The 27,055-nt window shown below is 41.6% G+C and overlaps 3 protein-coding genes across 3 annotated transcripts; 1 reads left to right on the top strand and 2 right to left on the bottom strand.

Annotated features, from left to right (window-relative positions):
- Positions 1-663: 663 nt before the first annotated feature.
- smim8 (small integral membrane protein 8) lies at positions 664-1,502 on the bottom strand. The gene is made up of 2 exons (XM_048250313.1): positions 1,166-1,502; positions 664-983 (listed from the first exon to the last, which is right to left on the bottom strand). Exons 1-2 carry the CDS (start codon positions 1,292-1,294, stop codon positions 825-827), a joined length of 288 nt encoding a protein of 95 aa, XP_048106270.1. The 5' UTR covers positions 1,295-1,502; the 3' UTR covers positions 664-824.
- Positions 1,503-2,503: 1,001 nt separating this feature from the next.
- On the top strand, positions 2,504-5,334 carry gjb7 (gap junction protein beta 7). The gene is made up of 2 exons (XM_048249893.1): positions 2,504-2,575; positions 3,880-5,334. Exon 2 carries the CDS (start codon positions 3,886-3,888, stop codon positions 4,663-4,665), a length of 780 nt encoding a protein of 259 aa, XP_048105850.1. The 5' UTR covers positions 2,504-2,575; positions 3,880-3,885; the 3' UTR covers positions 4,666-5,334.
- A 55-nt stretch (positions 5,335-5,389) lies between these two features.
- znf292b (zinc finger protein 292b) lies at positions 5,390-26,792 on the bottom strand. Its single transcript, XM_048249892.1, has 8 exons — positions 26,457-26,792; positions 17,361-17,515; positions 15,572-15,650; positions 15,197-15,332; positions 14,749-14,951; positions 14,380-14,516; positions 13,748-13,889; positions 5,390-13,627 (listed from the first exon to the last, which is right to left on the bottom strand). The coding sequence occupies exons 1-8, from the start codon at positions 26,655-26,657 to the stop codon at positions 6,350-6,352; spliced, it is 8,331 nt and encodes a 2,776-aa protein (XP_048105849.1). The 5' UTR covers positions 26,658-26,792; the 3' UTR covers positions 5,390-6,349.
- Positions 26,793-27,055: the final 263 nt, after the last annotated feature.

The raw sequence follows: 27,055 nt of genomic DNA, 5'->3' as shown, positions 1-27,055 counted from the left end.
TTTTAACTGTTGGTCCTTTCGGTTATTAGGCTACACACTACACACCTCTTCTGAATTTCCAGAAGGCCTACAAGTAAAATGTTTTCTGGGATGTCTCCCAGGATGTGATTGTGTTTATGAGAACGTTATACCCTTTCATGTGTAAGGCATGACGGCAATCCACATGACTTTGAGTACACATGCTCAAATACAATGATTCTACTAATATTGATGCTGATATTTTCCTCCACAAAAAGAAACAACACATTAGGCAAGAGAATGTTTTTTCTTGAATGGTGTGCTTGTCGTGTTAAGAGCTTCTGTGCACACATACACACACACTTAGGCTTACTTTCTGGAGTTCATAAGGGGACATATTTTATGTGAGTAGTGATGTAAATCTCATTACTGGTTCACACTGACCAAATTACATAACAGATTGACTAACATTAACATGTATTGTCAAAACTCTTACCACATAGGCCTACCTTTATCCATGGTTGTTTGGGATTCAGTGCTGTCAGTCATTATCTGTCAATCCATATGCATAGCATGAATAGATATAGAGCCTATTCCAAGCTACAGTTCATTTAAGACCTTGCCATAGCCAGCACCAAAAAGGTATAGCCTAGCCCTGAGTCTAAATGCAGATAGCATATCAAAACACAATAAAGTGACTAGATCCCAGGTGACAATTTTTTTAATCTTGTTGTAGCCTTACTAATATAAAACATTATTGGCTCTTGTTGGATCAGTGTGGACATCTCGTGTAACCTACGGATATTTCAACTGGAACAGACACGGCCTTCCTCCTTGCGCCGTAAACAATTTTTCATTAAGTCGGATTAGTCCCATTTCGAGGTTTTTCTCCTCATGTATCTCTCCCCTTCGCTGTCAATCGCTTCATACAGCTGTTGGTCGTTCTCTTTAGTTGCATGGAGGTAGCCCAGGTATGCTACACACATGGAGATTGTCACCAGTCCAAAGGCCATGACCGGCTTGTTCTGCAAGTAAATGAACACATTATTAACCTTAGACCTGTAATAAAAGGAATAAAGTAGCCTAATGATTAAAACTCAAGCACACAGCTTTTAGGTGGATTACTGACGCATGTCAAATGAATGCTGATATATTTTATGGGCAACGTTTTGTTTGGCTGTTTAGTGAAAATATTATATTGTCTTACAGGTTTGATGAAGAGCTCCGGATTAACGGCACGGAAAACATTTGTGGTTCGCACCCCTTTAAACCCTGGGGTTCTAAATCCACTCTCTTTGGAAGTTGCCTTGCCAGTTTCAGTGTCTGGAGATGACATCCCAAGTGTCAGGAACCTGGACTTTTAGACCAGCGCAGAACGATGTTTATTTAATAATGATGCCACTCCACAGCCATTCACACTGGGAGGAAATAATAATTGAATCTGTGCATATAAGATTTAAACTGGTTTTCGATATAGGCTAGGCTACTACTTATCTGGAGGACAAAATGTTGTTGTCTGGAGTCGAGACTGTGGGATCAACGACTTCAACAAGAAGGAAAAGCTTTAAAATGTGTCACATAATGTTACAGCGCCACCTCCTGGTTGGCACACTAAATTGTCCTAATGTGGGACACTGCCTACTACAGCAGTCCGAAAAACAAAAAAATGTCTGCTAAATAGAACCATGACCTTATCCACATTACCAGTAGTACAAATTTGTTGACAGCCCTAAACCAATAGGGTATTGTAAAGCCTAAAATGATTTCACCATTACATTCACAACAGCCTTTTTTGTGACCATGTACATGTACCATGACATGTACCATGTCTTTTTAAAAGGAAATTTAGATAAGCACTTCTCTCTCTCTCTCTCTCTCTCTCTCTCTCTCTCGACCATTAATAATTGACAGATCACCTAGCCACTATCATGAAAAATTCAGGGGCACACAACCATAGACACCAACATCAACATACAACATCTTTACCCCCCCCTCCAATAATTAGGTTATATTTGGCCAAGCCTAGGTTTACTACAAACAGCATCTAAAGAGTCATCAAAGTTGCCAGAAGAGACCCTGTAGCTTGTTACAGTAAAAAAGGAATGGTGTCGTCAACATTGCTGTTTATTTAATGGCTTGGCAGTGGGCCTCTCCGAATAGGCATCCACTTTCATGTTGAAAAACCAATGAAACGAGAGATGGTATCTTAAAATCCAGAGCTGAAGTGATATGATAGCATATGAAGATATACACTACTGAGATAAAGCAATTGCATTTTAAACTTTGTTAAAAAATATGTGAGAGGTTTCATGTAAGTCTTGTTGGTACTAGACTATCAATCATGATAGTAACCAGGATAATCAAGTGTGTTATCAACGAGGCTGGGCCCTGTGGAGCACAGTGAGTGAGTGGGGAAACATGGATATGTAAATAATGGTGCTGTGGGTAGTGTGGGTGTTTCTGCTCGTCCCTGACAACAGGGATATAGGTGTGGCCAGCAGGTGTGTTTGCATGAGCAGGGACACTATATCAGGCTGTGCTGCCATTGAGACCATCCTCAGTTTTTGCCAAGGCTTTTACAGAAGACCCGGACGGGGGAAAACTCATCTTAACCAGTGTAAGTTGAAATGCAAAGTACTGTAATACTTTTATTATACTTGTTGTACTAAATTATGTTGAAGGCAAGATATGCAAAAGGTATGATGCTGTGCTATATAACCTATTGTGCTTTTCTTAAACATAAATTTGAAATTGCTCAGAGAAAAAGCACAGTGGAATTGTACTTGACATTGAGATAAGCAGCAGTTTCCCGAACAGGATACCTATTCCTGTAAGGACAGTTACGCGCATAGATTACATACCTGTGGGCCTGGTTATGACTCGTGACATTAGGGACTTTCTCGTACAGCAAATTATAACCGTAATATACAGTACGTATATAAACAATAACACTTGTCTATTCAAATTGTCACAAGGTTCCTAGCTATAGATTATGATTCATTGGAACAGTACAATTGATTAGAAGTCATTTAAAGCGCTGTGAAGTTGCATGAATCATTTAAGCAAACAAAAAAAAATAAATGAGTATGTTTGATTTTAGTTTAGGCCTACAGTTGGTATTACAGGCCTTCTTAAATTTAGTTTTGTACTTTTGTTAGTAAAAAGTACAGACTTCTTGGTACAACTCTAGCTTTAGCTCTGGAGCACTGTCCACAATTAGATTTAAATAAGATTTTGAGTTTCTATGTTAATGTTTTATAAGATGTTTCAAGGCCTTTTTAAATTCTTGTTTTCCTCATTGCCACTCAACTTGTTTGTAGTTTCAGTTTTCGTTTAAGCAACACAGTTCACACAGGCATAGATGCAAACGCCTCATCTAGGATTAGGAGGGTTAATGTTAAAGTGAGACTCATTTGATACTATAATATATATATATATATATATATATATATATATATATGTATAGAGAGAGAGAGAGAGATATATAGATATATATATGTGTGTGAAAGGGGGGGTTAGAAGTAGACTAGAGTAGACTGCTTTTTCCCCTACCTGAATTTTGCCAACCCTGCTGTACCAGGTCTGCACTCTTAGTTCACTTTCGATTTCCAAGTGATGTTACCAGTGTTGGAATGAAATGTACATTAAGCTCTTTTGGAAGTAGGCCTACAGCAAACACATTGTCAAACAGAAATGCAGTTATATTTTGGGCTTTTTAGGATTTATTTTATTGGAGAGTGAAGAGATGAGAGGAAATGAAATGATGGAGAGAAGGGAAGTGGGGTCGGAGAGGCTGTGCTCGAACCTGGGTCCCCTTGGCTACTGAGCCTGTCCGTGGTACAGGCCGCTAAAGCTACCGTTGTGCTAGTGCATCTCCACTCTCACCTTTTTCACCCCTTACCTGTTTGCATCCCTGTACAGGACAAGATGAACTGGGGCTTTCTGGAGACTCTGCTCAGCGGTGTCAACAAATACTCCACTGTGATTGGCCGAGTGTGGCTGTCAATCCTTTTTGTCTTCCGCATATTGGTGTACGTGGCAGCAGCTGAGGCAGTCTGGAAAGATGAGACCAAGGACTTCACGTGCAACACCCGGCAGCCCGGCTGTGAGAACGTGTGCTTCGATCATTTCTTCCCCATCTCCCAGGTGCGTCTGTGGGCCCTCCAGCTCATCATGGTGTCAACTCCGTCCCTGCTAGTGGCCCTGCATGTGGGCTACCGAGAGCACAGAGAGGCCAAATATGGCAGGAAGCTTTATGCTAACAAGGGCAGCATTGATGGAGGCCTACTTGCCACCTACATTGTAAGCATCCTGTTCAAAACTGGGTTTGAGATCGGATCTCTGGTCGCCTTCTACCTCCTGTACGACGGCTTCTCAGTGCCTAAGGTTTTTCAGTGCAGTCAAAGTCCTTGTCCCAACACAGTGGCCTGCTTCATTTCAAGGCCCACAGAGAAGAAGATTTTCCTCTACATCATGGGCTGCACTTCCATCGTGTGCATCTTTCTCAATATCGTAGAGATGTTGTACATCGTGTTCAAACAATGTTGGAAGTACTTCAGCCAACACTATGTGCCTATAGAGGAGAAGAGAGGTTGTCAGTGTGGCAAAGCTCATGTGGTAACGGACTTACTAGGGCCCCAAGCAACACCTCAGGCAAAGCGAGCGAGCTCACAGTTGGAGTTAAAGCAGGAAAGTTCTCCTTCTTGATTGTTAGGCTTGGGGAACTACAGATGTTCCTACCCTGAAAGAGCAAAACCAACATCAACCAACTGGTGCAGCCGCAGATCATGAGGAAGTATAGGCCTTTACAAACTAAGTGAGAATCATTTCAAGACGATGAGTTGAATAGTTGTATGTGTAAGCCCAATTTGACACACCTAGATTCCAGAATATATTTTTCAAATTCATTTAATGATTTCTTTTGTGAAACATTTCTTTTTATGGCCACGTTATAAACATTTAAATTTCACAAAAAGTATTTTATCCACATTATTTGGTTTTAATTAGTAGGCCTAATTCACACACATGAATACATGTGTAGCACTACTTCTGAATTGACATATCTTCCCTAATTTACATTTGGTCCATGGCTAGTGCCCATAGATATGAATCATCTTCTATCTTTTTTAGAAACCTTGCATAATTTATTTTAATGTCAATGTTGAGACAGAACGTATTTGCCCAGTCACAGAGAAATAACATGGCAAACGAGCAGTCAGGAGACCGTCGACCTTCTGTGATTGATGGTAATAATCAGACAACCACCTATGAGCATGAACCTGGTAAAACCTGAAAGACTGGTTTTGTGATGTAGTTTTTTTCAAAAGAAAAAAAATGTATAGTCTGTCTGCATTGCACTGACACATGTATGTTAATGCTAATTGTATTTGTAGAAATGTAAAAAAGATAAAATAATGAACCAGGACAGATATTCTTTTAAACTTTTTTATACATAATAAAGATCTCTCAAATAAAGCATCCAGTGTGTACTGTTTTACATATACAAATGGAACCATTTGATTTAAAATAAAAAATAAACCACCACAGTCTTCAGAAATATATAAAATGCTGGTGTATTGCCATTGGGATGACAAATCTGAAAGCATGACAATGCTGTACACTTCAAACAGAGTACAGAGTTCTCTAACTGCACCAGAGGGGACGACAAAAATGACGACAACTGAGTGATTTAAACAAATGTTTTAAGACATCTTAATTTGAGGAAGGCAAAAGACCATAAAAAAAAGGCTTTTACAAGATGGACATCCGTTCTTTGTATAGTGACAGAAGTAAACACAGGGGTACAAAATGCATGATGTAATAAATTTGCTTTTTCTCATATTGCAGACTGCTGGTGGACGCAGTGGCCTCATAGTCAATATGTACACATGGACAAAGAGCACTATCTACAACTATACATTAACAAGGATTATTCAACAAGAACCACCTATACAGTACCTATACAGAGTACCACAGAACCCAATTTGGACACCATATTTTTAACATCCAGAAGGGGTTGGCCAAGATGAAGAGTTCTTTGAAACCAAATGACCTCCATCATGTCAAGGCAAAAAAATGTGCAGAGAATAAAAAAAAACATGCTTTACATTATATATCTATAATAAATACAGTAACTACAGTGCCTGATTAAATATCAAATTAATCTAGGATTCATTTTTAGTGATTGAATGTCCATATTTTACAGTTCTCAAAGATCTCATTACATATCAACATGGTTAAGTCAAATATCACAGGTTGCTTCACAATGATGGGAACATAAACAGTATAATTTGTGGGCACCAGTCTGCAGCACATTTGCTACTGTCCAAATCCTGAGTACTGATTTCTTATTGAAGACATTCAGTCAGTCTGTCAGTCTCTGAGCTTTGAGCTATTTATGAAGAATGACAGTGGGCCGCATTTCATGAAGCTGCTTAAGCAAAAGATCTGTTACACCTGCAAAAGATTTGTCAATTGCAAATGTCACATTGCCAAGTGAGGCCAGCTTCTCTGGGTTTCTGAATTCAGCGTAGCTTTGAATGTTCTTATAATAATAGGTACTAGGGTCAGCTCGCTTGCACAGGACAGTGGCATTTTTTAGGTGAATGCTGGACGTTCGTTTCAGTGGAAGGTCACTCAGAGAATCATCACTAGCTCGCCTTTTGGGAGAACCACTGGACTTCTCCAAAAACTGGAGGAAAGATACCTCGAAGCCCATAGGTTTGAATGAGCTTATAGCTGCAACATCTGCATTGTCCTCATTTGCTGGGGCAGGGCTTGAGATATTCGAGTCTGAGCCATTGTCAGCATAATTAACGGAGCGATTCCTTGTTCTTAACCTACCACTCGACCTTCGTTCCGGAATGTGCCGGCGCTCTGTCTTCCGTGGACGTCCCCTTTTACGTTTTACCACAACAGAAGAGTCGGAGCCATCAGTTGTCATCTTTGCATCGGAGAATTCAGGATCCTCTGTGCTCTCTTTCTCGGATGTGAGCTTTGAAAACTCAGACCCAGTTGCATCTGGACCAGTGTCTTCGTTATCAGAGCTCTCTGCGAAACAGTCCTCTGACTCTTCACTATCTTCACTTCTAGTTGAGCTGCGTCGGAATCTGGACAGAGGGATTTTCTTGCAGAAAATAAAGTGGCTCCTCTGTTCCTCCAAGTATTTTTCAGATAGACCATGCTTAACATAATGCCTCAAGGCATTTCTCTCAGAGCTCATCACTGACTCACAGCCTTTTATCATACATGGATACTGCAACGGGAATCTTTTTGTACACATTGCAGCGGCCTCGTCCTTGCCTTTCAAAGATGGTTTACCATATTTCGTCCAGTGGTTTTCTTGTGAATCCTTTCTTTTTTTGTCACTACCCTTTTGAGTTACTTTCTTGTTGTTTTCAATATTTTCCTTCCCATCAGAATCACTGTACTGTGGCTTTCTTGAAATTGGTTTTACTCTTTCATCAATTTTTCTTTGATTCATGAGCTGGAGTTTATAAAGATCTTGGTGCTTCTTCATAGTGTGGCGCAACAGATTAGATCGGGTGGTGTAAACACAGTCACAGCCTTCAACGTCACATCTAAACATACCTTCCACAGCCTCTGCCTTTGGCATTTTGGCTTCCTTGTGATCTTTGTCAATATGGGCAATGTATTTCCAGAAAGCCGTAAAATATGTGGTGCATCCAGGCTGGTCGCATTGAAACCTGCCCAAGTTTATGCTAGACAAGAATGCACCTGCTTTGTCCAACTTGAACTTATGAAGCTGGAGGTAGTGTTGTAGTAGACTTGTCACCTCCTGGAAAATTCTCGAGCAGTCTTTGACTTGACATCTGAATTCTGTGACAGGCGTGACCTCACCCTCTGGCTCCTCATCTTCCTGCTCATGTTTTTCCTCAGCTTGTTCTTGATCATCTTCACCTTCATTGTTAATTTCAAATTGGGGTAAGGATGACTGATGAACAGCTCTGTAGTGAAGGATTAAGTTTTGCTGAATGGTGAAGGCCGCTACGCATCCCTGATGGACACAGCGATATGGCCTGTACGGGCTGAATACATCATCCGCCTCTGGCTTTCTCTCTTTGGCCTTTTTGGGAGTGTCTGTTCTGGGCTTTGTCACTCTTGCTTTCGCGGGTTTGGGTTTTTTCTCTGGAGACTGAGCAGCACAGGAAGCCACTGGAGGTGCCAAGGAACATGGCACTTGACCAAGATTTGGAGATGCTGGTAAAGTCCCTATACCTGGCAAGCCAGGCAGGAGTTGACTGTGTGAAGGTATCTGCTCTCCAGCTGACTGCTGCTCCATTTTTATGTGGTTTCCTGAGAACTGTCCAGTGAAGGTTGGTTCAGATTTTAGAGCTGCCTGTGTGACTGTCTGATTGACTGTTATTTGTTGGGCAAGGTGTGAACCAGCTGGGACAATCTTATTCTGTATCCGATCTAACATGGTGCTTGATGCAGTAGCATGGGCGAATGGAGCTGAAAGACACTCAGGTTTGATTTTCTCCAATTCAGCCAATGGGTTTAGTACAGATTGACAGTTACTCTGTTGCTGATACCCTGGACCTAATGTAGAAGGATTCTGAATGGGAGGAGAGGTTGGTAAATCAGCACTTTCCATTCGCTTGTTATACTGACGCTTTATTTTTAGTTTTATCATTTCCGCCTGTGAGAGACTGTGAGCTACTTGACAATGAGCCCGAAGATTTGAATTACGAGTAAAGGTCTTGCTGCACAGTTGACAGCTGAAGGGAGCAAATTTCAAGCTTTTCTTGACCTGATTTAACATCTCTTCAGTGTAGTTATGGTTCTTGCTGAAGTGTTTAAAAAGTGCATCTTTTGTCATAGCTTTGTATAGACAGTCTGTGACATCACAGGCAAATGGTTTTTGGAAGTCACTGGGGACATGCAAACCTTTATCACCACCAGCAATGACATTTGAATCTAAACTATTAAGGATCTGGTTATTGCCAACAGGCTCAATGGAAGATTCCACGGGGTCAGAGGTGTGGCTGTCTTCTCTATCCAAGTCCATTCTTTCAAAACATCTCTGAATATCAAACATGACATCAACTGGGCCTTCAGAGGGAGGAGGACACTGTTTGGAGTCAGCCTCTGTCACAACACTTTGAGCAGCAGGCACCCCATGGGTTTGTATGACCCCAACCAGTTGAGGGCAACTCTGCAGAGGTGTTGTAGTATTGACTGGTGGGACTGTTGCAGAGGTCATCCTTTTCTGATCAACCTCAAGTTTCTCTTGATTGTGAAAGGTCATCGGAGACCCACTTAAAGGCTGAGCAACCGGATTAATTCCTTTTGCATGATTAGATGCCGAGGAGGGTCTCGAGCTTGAACTGGATTCCACGCTAGGTGTCTGAGAATTGCTATTTCTTCTATGAATCTCACCAGAGAGGATTTGCTCACGCAATCTTTTCTTAACGTCATGTTCAGTGCGGTCTTTCTGTGGGTCAGTACACAGGGCAGTAACTGTAGTTGATGAAGGCTGAGAGTCCGAAGAGTTTATGAGCTGGAGTGGGTCAGACATTAGATTTTGAGCTAGATTGGCCATCACTGACAGGAGCCCATCACTTGAGAGACCACTTGCATTGGGAATGGTGGCCTTATCCTTTATCTCCTTCATTTTCATAAGAGTTTCAGCTCTTAGTATTTGATTAATCTGGTCTGTTGGAAGACTGTTGAGTGAGGATAGCGACTGGTTTTCAGATAGGAATTGAGTGAGAAGAGGATCAGATAACTCGTCTCCAAATAAAGAGTCTGAAGATTGAAGGTAGTTCTCTCCATGAGGCTGACATTCAGTCTTCAGCTGGTTATTCCCTGTGTGCTGTATTACTGTGTTGTCAAGCATGAGTCCATCTGATGCATAGCTTCCACAAGGGTTTTGGAATGCCTGCTGTTGCACAGGAGTCTCATATAAACCAGGCGCAGCTGAATGATCCAATACTTGCTTGAAGACCTCACCATTCTGGTCACCATTGTTGGAATAAGAGTTGCTGTTTGCTTGGGGGAAGCTAACATTGGGAAATAATTTGGGATCAAGTGGACCTTTTGGAATGGGCTCAAAAGAAGACTCTTTAAAATTGATATTGTACTGTGGAGATTCGGCAACCTGTGGTGAATTCATAATATGCGGTGAATTTAACAAATCAAGGAATGATGATGGCAAATCTGCAGTTAGGTCGGTCTCATCGAAAGCTTTACAATGAGATCGTTTTGACAAATGACCTCCGAGAGATTTGGGACTCTGGAATTCTCTGAAACATCGACAACAGATAAACTTCCCATCTCGTATAATAGCAGGCCACTTTGTTCTTCTGTTTCGCTTTCGTTTGGCGTCCCCATTATCAGAGCCTTCCTGGGAATCTTTCTCAGTTCTACCATGTGGATTTGAATGGCCGTGCAAATGGTTGTCAGGCATGGTTTTATCCTGCGTTTCCAAAACTCTTTCTTCAGGTTTTACATTTGATAAAGAATTAGTTTGTGGTTGCTGGGCATAGGTTGCTACAGAAACCCTCTGATGCTCAGTGAGAACAGGATTATTCAGACTCTCCCGATATGAGGACAGGAAAGGCCCAGAATCTGTGCTTAGGTTTGATGGTATCAAGGAGTTGTTCACCCTCTCCATGTTTGACTGAGTAACATGACTCACTGCATCCAACGGTACGCTTCGATTGCCAGAAAAACACTGTCCATTAATGGAATGAAATCCTTCTCCAGATTTGTTATCAATTAATTGCTGCCTGACAGCTACCTGCGGTGGCATATGTGTACTTGGAAGTCTTTCATGTGGTTGTAACGAATAGCGATCCATATTTTGATGATGGCTGTCTGTTCTCTGACTAGGGCCAGCTGTGTCCAAATGTGAAGGATAGGCATTGTTATGCACTCCATGTAGGCCGGACATCAATACCTGAGAAGTGCAACGGTTTTGTGGTTGATGACTAACATTGTCTGGCTGTGCAGCATGCCATGGTGTGTCGATATGTGATGCTGGTAATGGGGCCATTTGGTTAACAGAGTTCCCCAACTGAGACAGCAGGATGGGGTTCAAAATGTTGTCCATTTCTGCAGCGAGAGCTTGACCTTGACCTGAGAGTGGCACTGCATGAGAAGACACAGTAGGACCATTGGAGCTGTGACAAGGAGTGGAATAAGGCAGTGGCTGACCAAGAGCATTTTTCATCTGCTGGGGTGGAAGAGGAGCCCTGTGTCCACCTTGTTGGTGTGAGTGAGGCAACGAATTTGAGTCACCATTGGCAGCAAAGCCTCTTGACACAATTGTGGAAACCCTATTGTTCTTCTTTTCGAGCTTCCATTGAACATAAAAATCTGGATGAACTGCCTTCATGTGTTTGGTTACACTCCTGTATGAGCTGTAAGTTCGAGTGCATGACTCAAAAGCACAGCGGTGTCTCTCTTTCTCCACCTCTGGCTGGGCCTGACCATTGGTGCCAGGTGGATGCACCATTTGGTTGACGGTACAGTTTTCGTTCAGAGACTGTGGAGCCATTCGCGCAGGAAGAGCCTGGGAAGTTGGTGGGAGATTTCCTGGCAGCACTGCAACAGAATTAGGAGCATGTCCCACAGTGGGCATATGATTAGCTGATATATTCTGATAGGGTGCTAGCACCGGTCTTCTGAAATCAGGATTGTGGGGTCTGTGCACTTGGGAAGGGAAAGGTTGGTGTGTGAAAGGCTGGGGATGCCCCTGTAACAGATCAGGGAGAGGAGCTTGTTGAAAGTTTTCAACAACACCATGATATGATGGGGTTGCGGGCATTATGGTGTTTGGTACACTTTGAATCTGATCATACATATATGGGCCTGAATGAGATTCCTGTGGTCTAGTCTGATTCTGGTGAGAGGGATGAGCATTCATGATGGGCTGATGATTCATGGGTACGTCTGGGAAAGGGACCTGCTGTAATGGGTAGTGATTTGGATCTGATGGCTCAGATTTAATTTTAAGAGGGTCATCTGCGGAGATGGGACCAAAATTGGTCCTCAAAATGTTCTCAACTGAATGCTTCACCTTCAAAGGTTCTGGGGACTGAAGAGAGTCATCATCTACTGTGCTGCACTGGGAAGTGTCTTGGGACTGAGTCAGCTCGTCCCCATGTTGGTGCTGGCCAACAGAGTTAACATGATTGTGAAGTTGTTGTGTAGTAGTGTCACTATGACAAGCCTGGTCAGTAGCGTGGTCATCAATGATCTCCTTTTCCACCACTTTTTGGACATGCTCTTCCTGGTGTTCATCTAACTGGGCCTGTGAGTGAAATATCTTTCCACAACCCGCATCTTTGCATGTAAATGTTATGTAATGCTGGGCTTCATGATCATAAAGCATGAAAGCCTCATGAAAAATCTTCCCACAGCCAGGGAACATGCACTTAGCTTTAAAAGAAGCATGCTCCTTACTATGCACAACCAGCTCAGCATTAGAGTTGAAACTGGCCTTGCAATAGAGCTGTATACAAATATAGGGCTTGACACCACAGTGGACCTGCAAGTGGTCATTCAGATGAGCCACACTGACAAACTGACGGCGACAATACTGACAAATCACTTTCTTACTATGCATTTCTAAGAAGCGTTTTGCCTCATCATTGTCGCCGTGGTCCTTAACATGAATAAGCAAGTTTTTGAAGTACTTGAACCCTTTTCTGCAATTTGGTAGAGGACACACATTTTCCTCAGACAGTTCAGCTGCTGCCCCATTTTCCCCTATGTCCATAGCGTCTCCACTGTAAGGTTGACGGGATTCACCATTTACACTGTGTTTTATCTTAGCTTTGCGCTCCTGATTTTCACTCGTTTTACATTTCAGAGCTACCACTGCCGGTGAAGATGTTTTAGACTTAGCCAATTTTCTAGTGGTTTTCATTGAAGCTAGACGCTCTTTACATGATAGCTTTACATGTGATGCTACGTGTGGTTCCAGTGTCTCTTTAGTGTCAAATGTCTGTGCACATATTGGGCAGCTGTATTGTCCATCTTTGAAATGAGTCTGTGCATGCCGTACAATCCTATGTCCGAGAAATTCCTTGTCGCACAAAACACAGTACTGCATATAGGCTTGCCAGTTCCTAAACCTAGCAGAGACAAAACCCTTCTCCCGGAGTTTTTTAATTTCTCGTTTCTTCTGTTTCTCATCAGTCATTTCGTTCAGTTCATTTGTAGTGTCTAAAAAGCATTCAGTAACATCTTTGAATTCTTCATGATCTTTGTCATTCTCAACTGCTGGTTCCTCATCGTCATTGAGTTCATCTATTGACGATACGATTGATGCTTCCTCACCCATAAGAGCAAGGCAATGGCGTTTCAGTGTCTTCCAATCCCAGAATTCTGGGTCAAAAGGCCATTGAGTTTTGAAGACCAACAGAAGCTCACAGCGCAGGGAGTTGGGAACAGGCAGGTTCTCCTCCTCTAGTTTCTGATCGGGTTCGTTGTAAAGAGTCTCCACTGCATAGTAGGAGTCCACTGTAGGCTCAATGAGGAACTCGGTGAGCTGGCAGGCCCTTTTCACCTCCAGGTCTGTTGGCAGCAGACATGAAATGGTTTTGCAAATGGTGGCCTTTGTCTTCCCATCCACAGATTCCATCTGTAAAGCCTTTATGCACATTTCAATGCACACTGGCAGACCAACAGCGTCGACCTGGAAAACAGGAGAAAAATCAATTAATTTGCAATAATTGTCATTAGCGTCACATACACCTTACAACATACAATATGGCTGTTTAAGTCAAATGGTTGTAATCATAAAGGGTATATTCACCTCTGACTGGATGACTTTGATGAAAAAAAGGATGTGAAAAACGGTTTTGGACAATTTTGACATCTGGCGACATCGGTCTAAGAAACCCTGGTCCGAGGCTTCCAGGCGCTTCAAAAGTTTACTCCAAAACAAAGTCAGTTCCCTATAAAGACAAAGGTGATGAGAAAGCATTCCATACAGCACCATAGTGTTGCCAATACACACACATTAATAAAACAAAACAAAACAAAAAAACACCCACCCAAAAGCACCATTACAACATCATGAGATATGTCCCCTGTACTCCAAGACTAGGGCTGGGCGATATGAGTGCACGGGCCTTGAGGTAGGCCTACTTCTTTTGTCTACTCTGGTAGAGTTGCACATACTAGCTACAATGCAAGATATATTTAGCCTATTTATTTATGGACAACGTAAGGCGGGAGGTGTGTGTTGCTTTTAATTATCGAATTTTCTATCGAACGCATTTTTATTGATATCGAGTACATATCTATTGCGATACATATCACTATCGTTTTATCACCCAGCCCTATCCAAGACTTTCCAGGACACCAACAGTATGTATTTAAGAATGCACACAACCACACACAATGACTTGATCAGCATCACAGACCACAAAGTTGACGACCCACCATGCACAGTAAGTCTCTGCCTGGAGGAGCTGGCATGTCAGGAAGGCCGAGCACAGCGTAAACGCCCCCTTCTCATCTCCTTCCGACTCCAAATTACAGATCATCTCCAAGGCATCACGACAGTCTACCTTTGAAATCTGTGAGGAACCAATAGAAAAGTTGGTTTGTAAAATGCATTTGCCTGCCCAACTGATTCCATTATATTTTAATATTTAGACAGTACGGATGATGCACATTAACTGCTGTGCTGTGAATTCCACTCAACCAATAATTATGTAATGTGATTCTAGTGAGACCGCTACGTCTGCATATCTTGACATTTGAGAACATCGGCCGTGCGTCATGAGAACATTTGAAATCTGAAAATACCTCCTCCATTAAGGGCTTCTGTTCTGCCACGCTGCATAGGCTGACCAGATACATCTGTTTAAAGTGCCCCTTCCCCTCGAACTCCAGAAACTCAGAACAGGCCTTTGCCAGCAGTGCTGCCTTGCTCCGCTGGTTCTCCTTGATCAGATGCTTTATCCTCATCTCCAAGAGAATGGGCCCCTCCAGAGCAAGGAAGGTGTGCACTGTGGAAGAGGAAAACATTCATTAAAACAAGCCCAAAGCAGTATTCTTAGGGTCTATTATATATACAATCTCATCAATATTTGCTGTTTGTTAGGGCTGGATTATGGTTAATTGAGCTCAAGATATTCCCCTACGAAGCATGGTTTAAATTCATTAAAAAGTGACCTTTAGGTGGTAAGTGTAAACTAGACCATTCAAGTGAGGATGATGTTGAATAGATGAAGCAAAATGAATGGAAATGAACCTTTCTCAGTGTCCGGCGCCTCGTTGGAGAGGATGTTCTGTAGCGTGCGGTTGTTCCACACACCGGTCTCCCTGGACAAGCAGGACAGCATGTGTAGCTGTACGATGCCATTTTTCTGCAGCAGGTCATAGGCTGACTGTAAAAAAAGGATTACATTACAGTTTTGTGTAAATAACATAAAATAAACTGAATCCTAGCTTTTGTATTCTTGAATTTAGTCATGTTAAACAGATAAACCACCTGTCACAGTCACAAATCACAGTTATGGCTGAGCAATAGGAAATTAATCACAACTTATTCTATGGGCAATGTAGTATTTGAAATTTAATGGTTGCCGTCTTGAAAGCAATACATCTACTAGGATTGTCTGAATACCTGCACAGAAGCTTGGAACAGCTGCCAAAGGGATTCTGGAACATTGTCTGGTAGTGACAACAGAAGTTCCAAATAGCTCCTGTGCAATAGCAGGGAAGCAAAGCAATAATACATGGTGAGTTGTAGCTTTGGAGTATTCAATTATAACATCCATCTCTCTGCAATGCTTCAGTGGAGACAGACCACGACACTTAAGTACGGTTTCAGAATGGCTGTGTGCCTCATCAAAAGTAACACATTCAGTTAGGCAACATCACAAGATGGAAATCTTGCATCTGTGTAATTGAGTAATAGCAGTTTCAAACCAAAAAGGGCAAAGACAGCAGTTGTGTGAAGTAGTGCTGAAGTGACAGTTGGCCTCACGAGTATTCAGCAGATTGGTCTATCAAATAAAACATGTTTAAGGCATTTTAGTAAATAAGGCTTGAATATATTAATTGAATAATTACAGGGTTCCCACTTTAAGTCAAATATAAAATTCCATGACTTTCCCTGACAAAAAAAAAAGAATTTCCATGACTTATTATATAATGAATAGTACAATATACCGACCAATGATTTCAGAGCAGCCACGTAGCATTCGAGAATCTTTTACTTTTTAGAGCAGGAGAGGAATAAATGGGCATTGAATAAACACAGTTAGGCTACTCAAGCAAGCAGTAAAGCAAGTACATTTTAAACTGCTGCAACAAAATTCCCCGATTTTTGCCCCAAAAATGATCAAATTCCCTGACTTTCCATGTCTGGAATAGACTTTATAAAAAATCCATGATGTTCCAGAAATTCCATGACCCCTGTAATTCATTTATTAAAATGAAGGGCATAAAATCATACTTTAGCCTTGCTCTTGAACACAGCTGGGACTCACAAGGGATGCACATGATTAACAAATACAAATAATAATAAATGAAAAAACTACATAGACATACAACCCAGGTGAGCTGGGGTTCCTTGTAGCAGGTACATGTATGTACTAGTAGGCTATACCACTATAGTATCCTACTATACTAGTAGGCACATGTTTTAAGACGGATGATCTGTCCGAGTCATGAAAAATGGGAAGGAGGTTTGTTTATATGCTCATGTAGGCCTACTTGACAGAAAAAGCATGGCTCACTGCCAAATAAAAGCTGAACCGTTAAACTACTCCCCGTTCCAGGTATGTCATAATAGTGCCAGAGGCAACATTCACGGCCGTTGCAGATTCCAGAGCCTGATGGGCCAGAAGCTTTTTCATCAAAAGTGGAACGTCAGTGCTAATGGAAGCAGTTTCATCCACCTTTCCACCAGCCTTGAAGAACAGACCACGCACCATTATTTTCAAACGAACATAGCTGCTCTATGAGAACAGACACTGGGGAAAAACATAAGCAATCTAACACATTTGTCAGGAGTTACTAACAAAGAGCAAATGCATGTTCGCATCTTGCAGTGTGATACTACTGCATTGTTGTGTACATGTATACAGTATACGGGTGAATATGTTATGTTAAATTTGGATAGGTACCTCCCTTTTGTCATTTAGAGATTTGCATTTAACAACTGATCTCTTGACCCAGCAATTCATTACAGAAGTTCACACTGTTTTTGTACTAGCACATTAGGCATTTGTCTTATGAGTACCACTGATTGTTTGGTCAAATCTCCAGCGAGGTCTACTGAACTTCTGACCATGAACACCAATGGCATAACGCACCTGCAAATCTTTAAAATGGGTGTCGCCATTAAGGAAGCAGCGACATGAGATCAAACAGGCAGGGACATGACAGTCATGGGGTGGTGTACTCACAGTGAGAGCCTCTCTGGCACTAAAGACACATTCTCACAATGGGTGGAGAGAAAGGTGGAGGCCTGGGCGTAGCTGAGCAGAGCTGTAGCGTAGACCTCCACCAGGGGCAGTGGGTTCTCCTCAACTCTCCAGCAGCCTGCGTACTCCACCAGCGTCTGGAAGGAGGAGAGGACAGAGCAGAGAGAGAGAAGGAAAAGTTGAGTACATGGTATGAGCTATGAATTGAACACAAAGTAGTAGAAAACTGAATAAATATATATATATATATTTTTTTTTTTTTTTTGTTTTGAGGACAGCGTTATGCATAAAAAAAAAAAGGACAGCGTGATGCAAAAAAAAAAAAACACGTGAAGGGATAAAGTATAAAACGTCCGTCATTATCGGGAAATAGCGTGACCAGATGAGATTGGCTGAAATTCGGGACGCTTTTTTTTTTTTTTTCACGGGTGGGGGTTGGGGGATGGTAGGCTTACAGCTTAATTTTCAAACCTGTACCAAAACACATTTTTATTCAAACATCAAGTCTGCCTCAAAATACAACAGAGAAATCATGAACTCAAAATGTCATTGTGGGAAAAAAAACAAAAAGCAATGACTGCGTAACAGTGCAAATCAGACCTTTCAGAATAAGGATAATAGCCTAACGTTAATAACAAGCCTTGCCAAAATTATGGGTCATTAAGTAAGAATACAAAATAATTGTTAGATTAAGTAGATTATGTTAAAACGACATGGACATAAGGCCGTATTTTTTTTGCACACACACTGGCTCTGCCTGCTGCGCTGCCTGCACATTCAATATCCTCAGCTTCGCGAAATCAACGCATATTCGCGCCTAATTATAGAACGTCAAAAAGAAACAAAGTAGCCGGGCTGCATCCAGACACTTAGCTGCCGTCGGGGGGTGCATGCAGTCGACTCAACCTCTCTACGGACAGTTTTTTTCGGGACGTCTGGTCACCCTATCGGGAAAATAAGTCCAGACCCTGACACACCAGCGGAGCTGAAGGGACACGGCTGAACTTGAATCAAACATTCTTTACAACACAGCTGTCTGCTTTCTCTTTTGAATGAAGTTCCATTGCAAGAAGGGACCGGAAAACTTGTGGAGTGAAATGAAATAGGTGAATAAGACGCACAAAACCCATATAACGCACAAAACAGTCATACATAGCAACAGTATGTTATACAAAATTATCAGACCTCCGAACATTGGGAAGGCCCATTCAAGTGAATGGAGCATTCTACAGCATTATGAAGAGCCGTGTAATAAAATAAACGGAAATCAATAACATCTGGGGCAGCCGTGGCCCACTGGTTAGCACTCTGGACTTGTAACCGGAGGGTTGCCGGTTCGAGCCCCGACCAGTGGGCTGCGGCTGAAGTGCCCTTGAGCAAGGCACCTAACCCCTCACTGCTCCCCGAGCGCCGCCATTGTAGCAGGCAGCTCACTGCGCTGGGATTAGTGTGTGCTTCACCTCACTGTGTGTTCACTGTGTGCTGTTTGTGTTTCACTAATTCACTGATTGGGTTAAATGCAGGGATCAAAAAAGTATATATACTTATATACTTAACATCTGTAACTTTCATAATTAACTTATTTATTATTATGTAAGCTTAGATCCTCATGACCAAAAAAACTACAGTGTATTAATGTGTAGAATTGTGTTTTTTTGTGTAACTGCCACACACCTAGAGGGTCTGAGGATAATGATGGGAACTACTGCCCTGTAGGGCGCTAGTTCTGCCAATATAGACTGTGGGGCACAGCTTTTGACAGGCATGAAAAGGGCAATGGTCATGAAAATGGCATAAACCCGTCTTCAAAGTATTTCAGTACATTTGCATAAACATTTGCAGTGTGCTGCTAGCTGGTTATTACATTAATCTGCAGACTGTTTAAGTGAAGTTTACATTTTGATCTCACCAACACTTTAAATGAAAATGAGGCAATGGAATCTATTGCTTGTCAACTACACTTATTGTGTCTGCATAAAGAGTCTACTCCAGGGCAGATATCAGCTCATACCCCCGATAAAGACCACACACACACATTTATTCATTCATACACAAGATAAAGACCACACACACATACACATTTATTCATTCATACACATGATGTGAGACAAGACGCCTTGACCCATAGTTCATTCTTCAGTCCATAAGGCGTTAAACCCATGAGACTAATGGGATTTATCATTTTCTTCTCTGGAGAGCCTTTAGTGTAAGTAACAACAACCAGGCACATTTATAGTTCAAATTTGCTAAAATTGTCGTTTTCCAGAAGTTTATCTTCGATTTCAGTTTCAATCCCTCAAGCTTAATTAAACAAACACAAGCAGACAACAGACTTGCATTATGTAATTGTGGGCCAGGAGCCAATTAAAGCATTATTAAATAACAAGACATTCAGACATAGGAAAGGAAACAGGCCAATCAAGCAAGCCTAGATGGCAAACCGTAAAAAGGTTATATGTCTCACATGTACTATGGGTTAAAAAGATTGGAAGACAAGACTGGAAGGCTGTGAACTTGAAGAATTGATGGGACACCAATGCCCAAGGAAGTCACCAGGAGTTTACAAAGCTCCCCCTTGTGGCAGAAGAGGAGCAGTGTACATGCCCTCACATGACCCTACAAATCTGCAGTAAGAAATGTACACACATCACCATTACCATTAATGCCATTACTCCAAGTGCCAAGAACAGCTAAGTTCAAGTACTGTTAACAGCAAGAACAACAAAAAATGCATAGGCCTAAACAAAAGGCACCACAATTGGTACACTGAATGCACTATGCAAGGCTCACCGCTACTGAGTGTTTTTGAGAAAAGTTGACTGAAGTCTGGACTCACGAGACAAGCATACAAAGGGCAATACTGCTGCATTGAATACAATGCTGTGTTTGAGTGAGGGCAAAAGTGGGTAAGTACCGAGGCATTTCATCAGAAGAGAACAGTAGGGGTAAGGAGTTCATTAAGGAGCCGGCAGACATTTTGCCTACAGGGGGAAGTGAGTTGGGGCCAGAGAGAGAGACAGACAAACACAGACGCTTTTATCCCCAGCTAGACAGATAACTGGTATAAACAAACAAGGTTTAAAGTCTTTCTCAAGTTCAGCATAGTCGCTCTCCCTGGTGAAGTCCGTGGTGAAAGAGTCAGAAACGTGAAAGCTGGAGAGGGTTTAGCTCTCCCCGTGCTGGGAATTTTAGCTAATGCACAGTGACCATGAAACCATAACCCACATAGGAGACAGAACCGACATGATATATGTGGAACCATAACCAACACGAGTGGAGACAGAACCGACACGAGTGGAGACAGAGAACAGATGAGTGGAGACAGACCACAGAAACAAGCAAGATAAGAGAGTGCATATGAGAAATGACAGAAGGGAAGGAGAGAGGGAGGAAGAAAGGGAGGGAGAGAGAGAGGGAGAGAGAGGGGGGGGGGGGGGGGTGATCAGAATCAGCAAGTCTGAGAGCGATGATCCGACGCCCGAGGCGACGCATTGATTACACCACACACATAATCTGTGCGTCCTGCATCATCCCTTACTGTAATGCTCAATGCTTATGCAGATCCAGTTAAAGAGTTTCGAGAATTTCAACAGCAACTGAAACAACCATAGTAACCTTAAACTACATTTCTAACCTAGTCAGTCAGTGTGTTTAGGTGGACACTGCATTAGCAAAATATATGTATTCCCTCATTGTGATAGGTTACACATTACATAACATTAAATCTGGGGACCGATCAGTCTAGCAAGCTAGTCCATATAGAAATAGATACAGCTAACATTAATGTTAGCAAGGATTCAGGCTAAACTATGAAATTAACCAAATAAATATAGTGCATAAATGCAGTGTGTGCAAACACACAGCACATGTAAGCACTCAAAAGCAATGATTTATCTACAATAGGTGGTCTCCAGCTAACACACATTTGGATATTCCGTCATTGCATGACCTGCAAACAGCAGGATTCCATTACAAACATATCCCAGCTGCCAATCGTGTCCGGCCAACGGGTCACATGTATTTCGTTTTGGAATGTGTTGGCCTAGACTCTCATGAAAAATCAGTCTGCTAGAAAAGGCAAATCTGCCGAGAGGCAGAGATTCATCACCAGCATTGTCATCATAGCGAGGACATTTTTCTCAAAGAATGTAAGCAATATAAGAACAGAAATAAGGGTGGAAGATATGAACAAAAACTGCATGAGCATCAATTAAAAACAAAATACAAATGAAACAGGCTTAATGAAAAATACTTGCCTAAGCCAAATAAACCATAAGTTTATTGCAGCGAAAAACACATTAAGGGGTGAACTGCAGGAGCATATAGGCTAGATAGCGGACTGAACAATCAGCCATTATTGCTATGCCCTTCATCCCTTCATGGTTTGGGTGGGGAGGGGCTGGCTCGGTGGGTTTCTCCCTTTGATTATCACCCTAATTTCAAGATGAAGGCGAGTGCCAAGCTCTATCTAACAGCTGACGCAGCGGGTGCTCAGCAAGATGCACACACAGTACTCTCTCACACAAAGACATACACCTCCCCCCCCTCCCGATGTCTGCACATACATAATGCAACAGGCTGCAGGCCTTTAGAATGGGCCGAGGAAGCTTTACGGTCTCAAATGTCTGCTGAGAGGCTGTCCAATACAACAACTGTCAAAACGTTTTTGTCTGGGGTTTTGTGTTGGTGTTTTCGGGGCCTTGAAGTGTATAAGTTATAATGGAATCTATTGAAAAAGACCCTTACAACAGGGTCCCTGAAAACAGGTGAAGCTAGAACCTTTTGAAAACAATGATGACACTGCTCATTACCTACATCAACATTACCAGTCTACATTTCAATCTGAGATCAACCCTCCAAAGCCTTCGCCACACCCTCAGTGGCAATGAATAGCAAATCCATTTTTTATTGTCAACATTTGGGTTTGTTTGATTTAACATCGTTAAGCAGCTTAACTCCCAAAGTTAGCCTAAATGTTTAACTGATGTTGAAAAATCAATTAGCCCAAATGTTTAACTGGGATCTCTTGTTTTATAGTGCTGTTGCTTTGAGAAATAATCTTGCATGGTTGTAGATTATAACTTGCAGGGCACTGGCTGTGGTCAACACAACAGGTTCCAGCACTGTCTGCCACGCCTGGGGAGTCATTTGGCAAAAAGCCCTTGAGGCTTGATCCTGCACCCCTGCAGAGCGTGGAACAGCTGAGCATTCCAGGAGAGGTCACACTGAAAAGGTGGAATAATCCTCTACTGTCCCTCACAAAATCATCCAAAACCTGATTGGATGTGTGGGGTGAGGGGGCAGGACACAGACATGTAGATGGGCACACCGATTGATTTACACTAGTCCTGCGATCCTGTTGCCCATTGTGACAACCCCGTAACTTGTGAAATGATGTCACTTCCTCGTAAGACCCGAGCTATATGCTTTCCGGTTTGCGTTTATGTTCATCGCAACACAATAAGTCGGAGAGCATGGTATTCACCTCAAGTAAAGTAGCGTTGTCTAGTGTTTGTTTTTAGCAACACAGCAACATTGCTAGCCTCTTTTACCAACACCAACGGAACGGACAAACGGACACATTCCATGATATTCCACCAACAAGACAACATAACACATAGGCTACCCTTGAGGCAATGGAATATTTACGAGTAATTGAAATGGACTTTCACATTTGCTAAGCAGTTAAAAGAAGAGTGAAATAGCACAGCTAATGAACACAAAGACAGGGCGCAGCCATCTTTGTTTTCAAGGCGTAGGAACTGTCCATCGAACTTGGGGGTCCTCTGGTTTGTACGAGATCGCCTCTCGTCAGTCAACTTGAAATGGGCGTGTCGTTGCGTAATTTTGCGTAACTTCCGGTTCCGGTTCCGCTTCTCGTAAACGGACAACAAGATCGCAGCATGGGACCACCAAGCGGCATTCAAATAAGCCGATACCTATGATTACTAGATCTATACTCCAAATGCAAAACCTGGAAATGCATGTGCATGATCATTTAAGGCAGACCATGTGTGTGAGACTTATTATAGAACTGCAGATTATGAGAGTAAATATAAATTAAAGTTAAATAATAATAATAATAATAATAATAATAATAATAATAATAATAAAACTCCTTATTGGTCCATAGTGGTAAAAGAAAAAGAAGCCATTTGTCTGGAAACATCAACACAACACAATTTAAATGTATTACCAATTTGGTTTTCAATGACAGCTGGCGAAGTCTATCAATGGTTAATCTTGCAAAAAGGCTGCAGTTGAAAATTAGCCATCTGGATAACACTGGTATATTTACAGAAATGTTGATTCATTTGTGTAGTAATTAGGGCTGTCAAACGATAAAAAAGTAACTAATGACATATTATGAAATAAATTAATCAGGATTAAAATAAAATGTATTACCCCCTAAAGACTAAAGCTTCTTAAAGGGTATTTTAAATACTAACTAAAATCACCAAATTATGGAGTAAACACAAAGGGTGTATATATATATATGTGACATAACTGTTTAATAACATCATAAACTACACCTATGTCCTTTCTGAGAGAAAACGGGCCGGTAAAGAGCCATTTGGGTATGCGCCAAGAACTGTATTACCAACAACAAAAAAAGTATTAGATGGACAGAGAAGGACAGAGATGGAGAGAGAACAGAGATTGTGTGCTTGGCAGTAGTGATGATGGTGGCAAAATGTGTTAATATTTTTTTAAAAGAATTATGTATTTCAAAATTAATAGTGGTGTTCATTTTGACAGCCCTAGTTGTAATAAATAAAAACAAAACAACAAGACTAGGCTAATTCCGGGGGATTGAAAGGTGCAGAGTACGGATTAAAAGTATCATGTTTTTATTTAATCGCTGATCCAATCAGGCCTGCTGGTAGGTTATTCAGATACAAATGACATATGGGCAACAAATAGGCCAAATATTATATTCATAACTATGATACCATTAATACTAAATGTTGATAAACCTGCTAGTTACTGGTCCCACAACTACTGTAGGTCTACAACCACACAGTGGTGGAACTACAACTAGAATATCTGCAACCAGACCCAAACAGCTAGTTGATGCTTTAATAGGGTTGGAACCTATTTTATACATTCTATGGTTGGAACATTGGTCGGCTATTCATACGGAGGTACTAGACTATATCAAACTAAACCTTAGCAGAGATGTGGTACAAGTTGCCACTTCCTTATCCTGGACACTTAAATCCATATACAAGTGTAAACCAGTAGTACCCAAACTTTTATTGCAGACTCCCTTTAAAAGTGGAAAATAATACCACCCACACTGCCCATCAGTCTTGCCTGGTGTCCAACTCCCAAAAACTGTATTCAGACTAAGTTTATCATGTAAAGGAGAAAAAACAACTTATCATTTTCTGTAATATATTAGCTTGAGATCTCTGTGATGACTTGAGGTGAAGCATTCCTTGAGGCATACAAAACAAGGATTACAAGAAGACATTCCAAGGCCTAGTTGCTGCTAGGGGAAATCAATGTCCTCATACAATTTCACATCACACTATGCTAAGTGAAAAAAGCACCACACACTATAATAAGTGAAAAAAATAAAACCCCTTATACATGGGTTTCATCAGGTCCCTTTCCACAGGTGTATTAATCAAGCACCATACAGCCTGCATTCATAATCTAGGTGCTTGATTTTATACACCTGCGGAAAGGGACCTGATGAAACCCATGAATAAGTGGCGTGTTTTTCTTTACTTCCAGTATTGTGCAAAGTTTATTACTGCTGAGTGACAGATAGTTAAAGTGTTTCCAGTTGGTTTACAATGATATTCCATTATCACAAGAGAAAGGAAGAATCACTCACTTAAATTGCAAACAAGTTCACCACCCCAGCATCAAGCAACATAATATTTCAGATTTGCACAAAGCATTGAATAACAAACATAGTAATAATAATAATAATAATAATAATAATAATAATAATAATAGTTTCCTATGCAGTGGATTACAGCACGGCTTTGATTGCTCAGTTGGACGCTCCTTTCTTTGTATAATGACGAAGGACGATGAACTGATTGCACCGTTTCAAGTATTTCCTCATACTTTTAAAACTGGAAATACCTTGGACATAAGGATCTGGCAAGGCAAAACAGAAAACTGGACAATGGCAATCGTAGGCCATGATGTTCAATCATATGTGAGGGGGTTATTTCCACCGCCTAATGCCCACGTTACCAAGGGATTTCAAGGTATCCATCTACCCAACAATGTCGTTTAAGGAGATAGTGAAGACGAGTCACCGTGTTGCAGGGCTGAGTTTGCAGCACACTTTTACCTAATCTTGTATTTCTCCTGTATTTCTACGTACAATCAAAATGTATGTGCTTGAAATTATAGCATTATTCTGATGAAACTGCTAGATTGAAGTCACACATCTAGGTTGCAAAAGAAAAGATATCGCTTCTTCTTATTCGGAGCGGATTTAGATTGCTGTGCTGTTTCCAGTTTGACAACGGACGTAACCTCGTATTAGCAATACTCAAGTTACGTTAACGTAATATATTATCTGACTGAAGTGAAGGTGAAGTTATCGTTACATGAAAGGATGGGCAAAATGTGAGTATGTTGCGCTCTGACAGCTTAAATGGGATTCATATAATTTAGCATTTAACCTTGCATGGGATAATTTTTCTCTCTCTAACTTTCCAGCTTAATACTATACGCATGTCCATTATCACCATCGTCACGTTAATGCCTGCATTCTGACATGGTTAACAAGGATTTCGACCTACTGACAAGCTAGCTTGCTTGCTATTTAGCCAACTTAGCATGGCTAACACAACACTGCTGTAAATAAACAGAAGACTTCATGTACACCACAGCCTCGTCTCACGAGGATACTTTTTAGAGATGGAATATGCATGTTTATCTGTCACTCAAGGTACTATGTTGTTATCCACATTGCCAGCGGCAATGAGCAAATTAATGGTTACTGTCTTCATTAGCATCAACAGCTCACTTATGGCTTGATGCGCAGCTAGCATGCCTTTATTTTGCCAATACATTCCCAATTTAGCAAAAGCCTCAGCCACTCACCTGGCAAAATGCTTGGCAGTAAAGTGTCGCAGATTGCAAAGGAGAATCCACACTGTCCTTCAAAGCAGCTGAGAGTTCCTCCAGCCGTCCACGGAGCTCCCCTATCAGTGCACTACAGCCGCTCTGTCCGCTGCAGTCCTGTTCGGCCTCTTCGTCCGCCATCTTCGCACCAACCTCCGCCGCGTACGCACACAACAGCATGTGATCAAAAGCGTCTACGTCTTCACGCAAAGTTGGAAAACGAAAGGTACGTAATCACGTGTGACAATCATTTGTTTATCTCTTTTGAGAGCTGCGGTTGCTGCAGGTGTCACACACTTTTCATTTTTTTTCACGTTCCCCCACATTTATTTCCCCTCATTGACTTTTTCATTTTCGGAATATAAATGACTAAATAATTTGCTTAATTACCAAATGTAATACATATGCGTAGCTGTCCATGCTGTGGGTGCAAAGTAGGCTAGGCTAAGGGTTGAAACCAGGGGACAGGGTTATAATGTTATTCCTGACATTCTGTAGGCCTATTTCTGAAAATGTCTGCATACATTTGCTTAAAACCAATCTTATGTGGCCTATTCCAGAAGTTTTATTTACTTTTT

The sequence above is a fragment of the Alosa alosa genome, chromosome 8, assembly GCF_017589495.1.
Source record: "Alosa alosa isolate M-15738 ecotype Scorff River chromosome 8, AALO_Geno_1.1, whole genome shotgun sequence".
NCBI lineage: Eukaryota > Metazoa > Chordata > Actinopteri > Clupeiformes > Clupeidae > Alosa > Alosa alosa.
The sequence above is the reverse complement of the archived record's forward strand: the minus strand, read 5'-3'. Positions and strand labels throughout refer to the sequence as shown.

Excerpts from the sequence above, each read along its gene's own strand:
- gjb7 (XM_048249893.1), top strand. The coding sequence starts at position 3,886 with ATGAACTGGGGCTTTCTGGAGACTCTGCTCAGCGGTGTCAACAAATAC.
- znf292b (XM_048249892.1), bottom strand. The coding sequence starts at position 26,657 with ATGCTGTTGTGTGCGTACGCGGCGGAGGTTGGTGCGAAGATGGCGGAC. Across the intron at positions 15,333-15,571 it reads TGTTCCAAGCTTCTGTGCAG|TCAGCCTATGACCTGCTGCA; the intron begins GTATTCAGACAA and ends CTTTTTTTACAG. Across the intron at positions 14,517-14,748 it reads AGAAGCCCTTAATGGAGGAG|ATTTCAAAGGTAGACTGTCG; the intron begins GTATTTTCAGAT and ends GGTTCCTCACAG.
- smim8 (XM_048250313.1), bottom strand. The coding sequence starts at position 1,294 with ATGTCATCTCCAGACACTGAAACTGGCAAGGCAACTTCCAAAGAGAGT. Across the intron at positions 984-1,165 it reads CGGAGCTCTTCATCAAACCT|AACAAGCCGGTCATGGCCTT; the intron begins GTAAGACAATAT and ends ATTTACTTGCAG.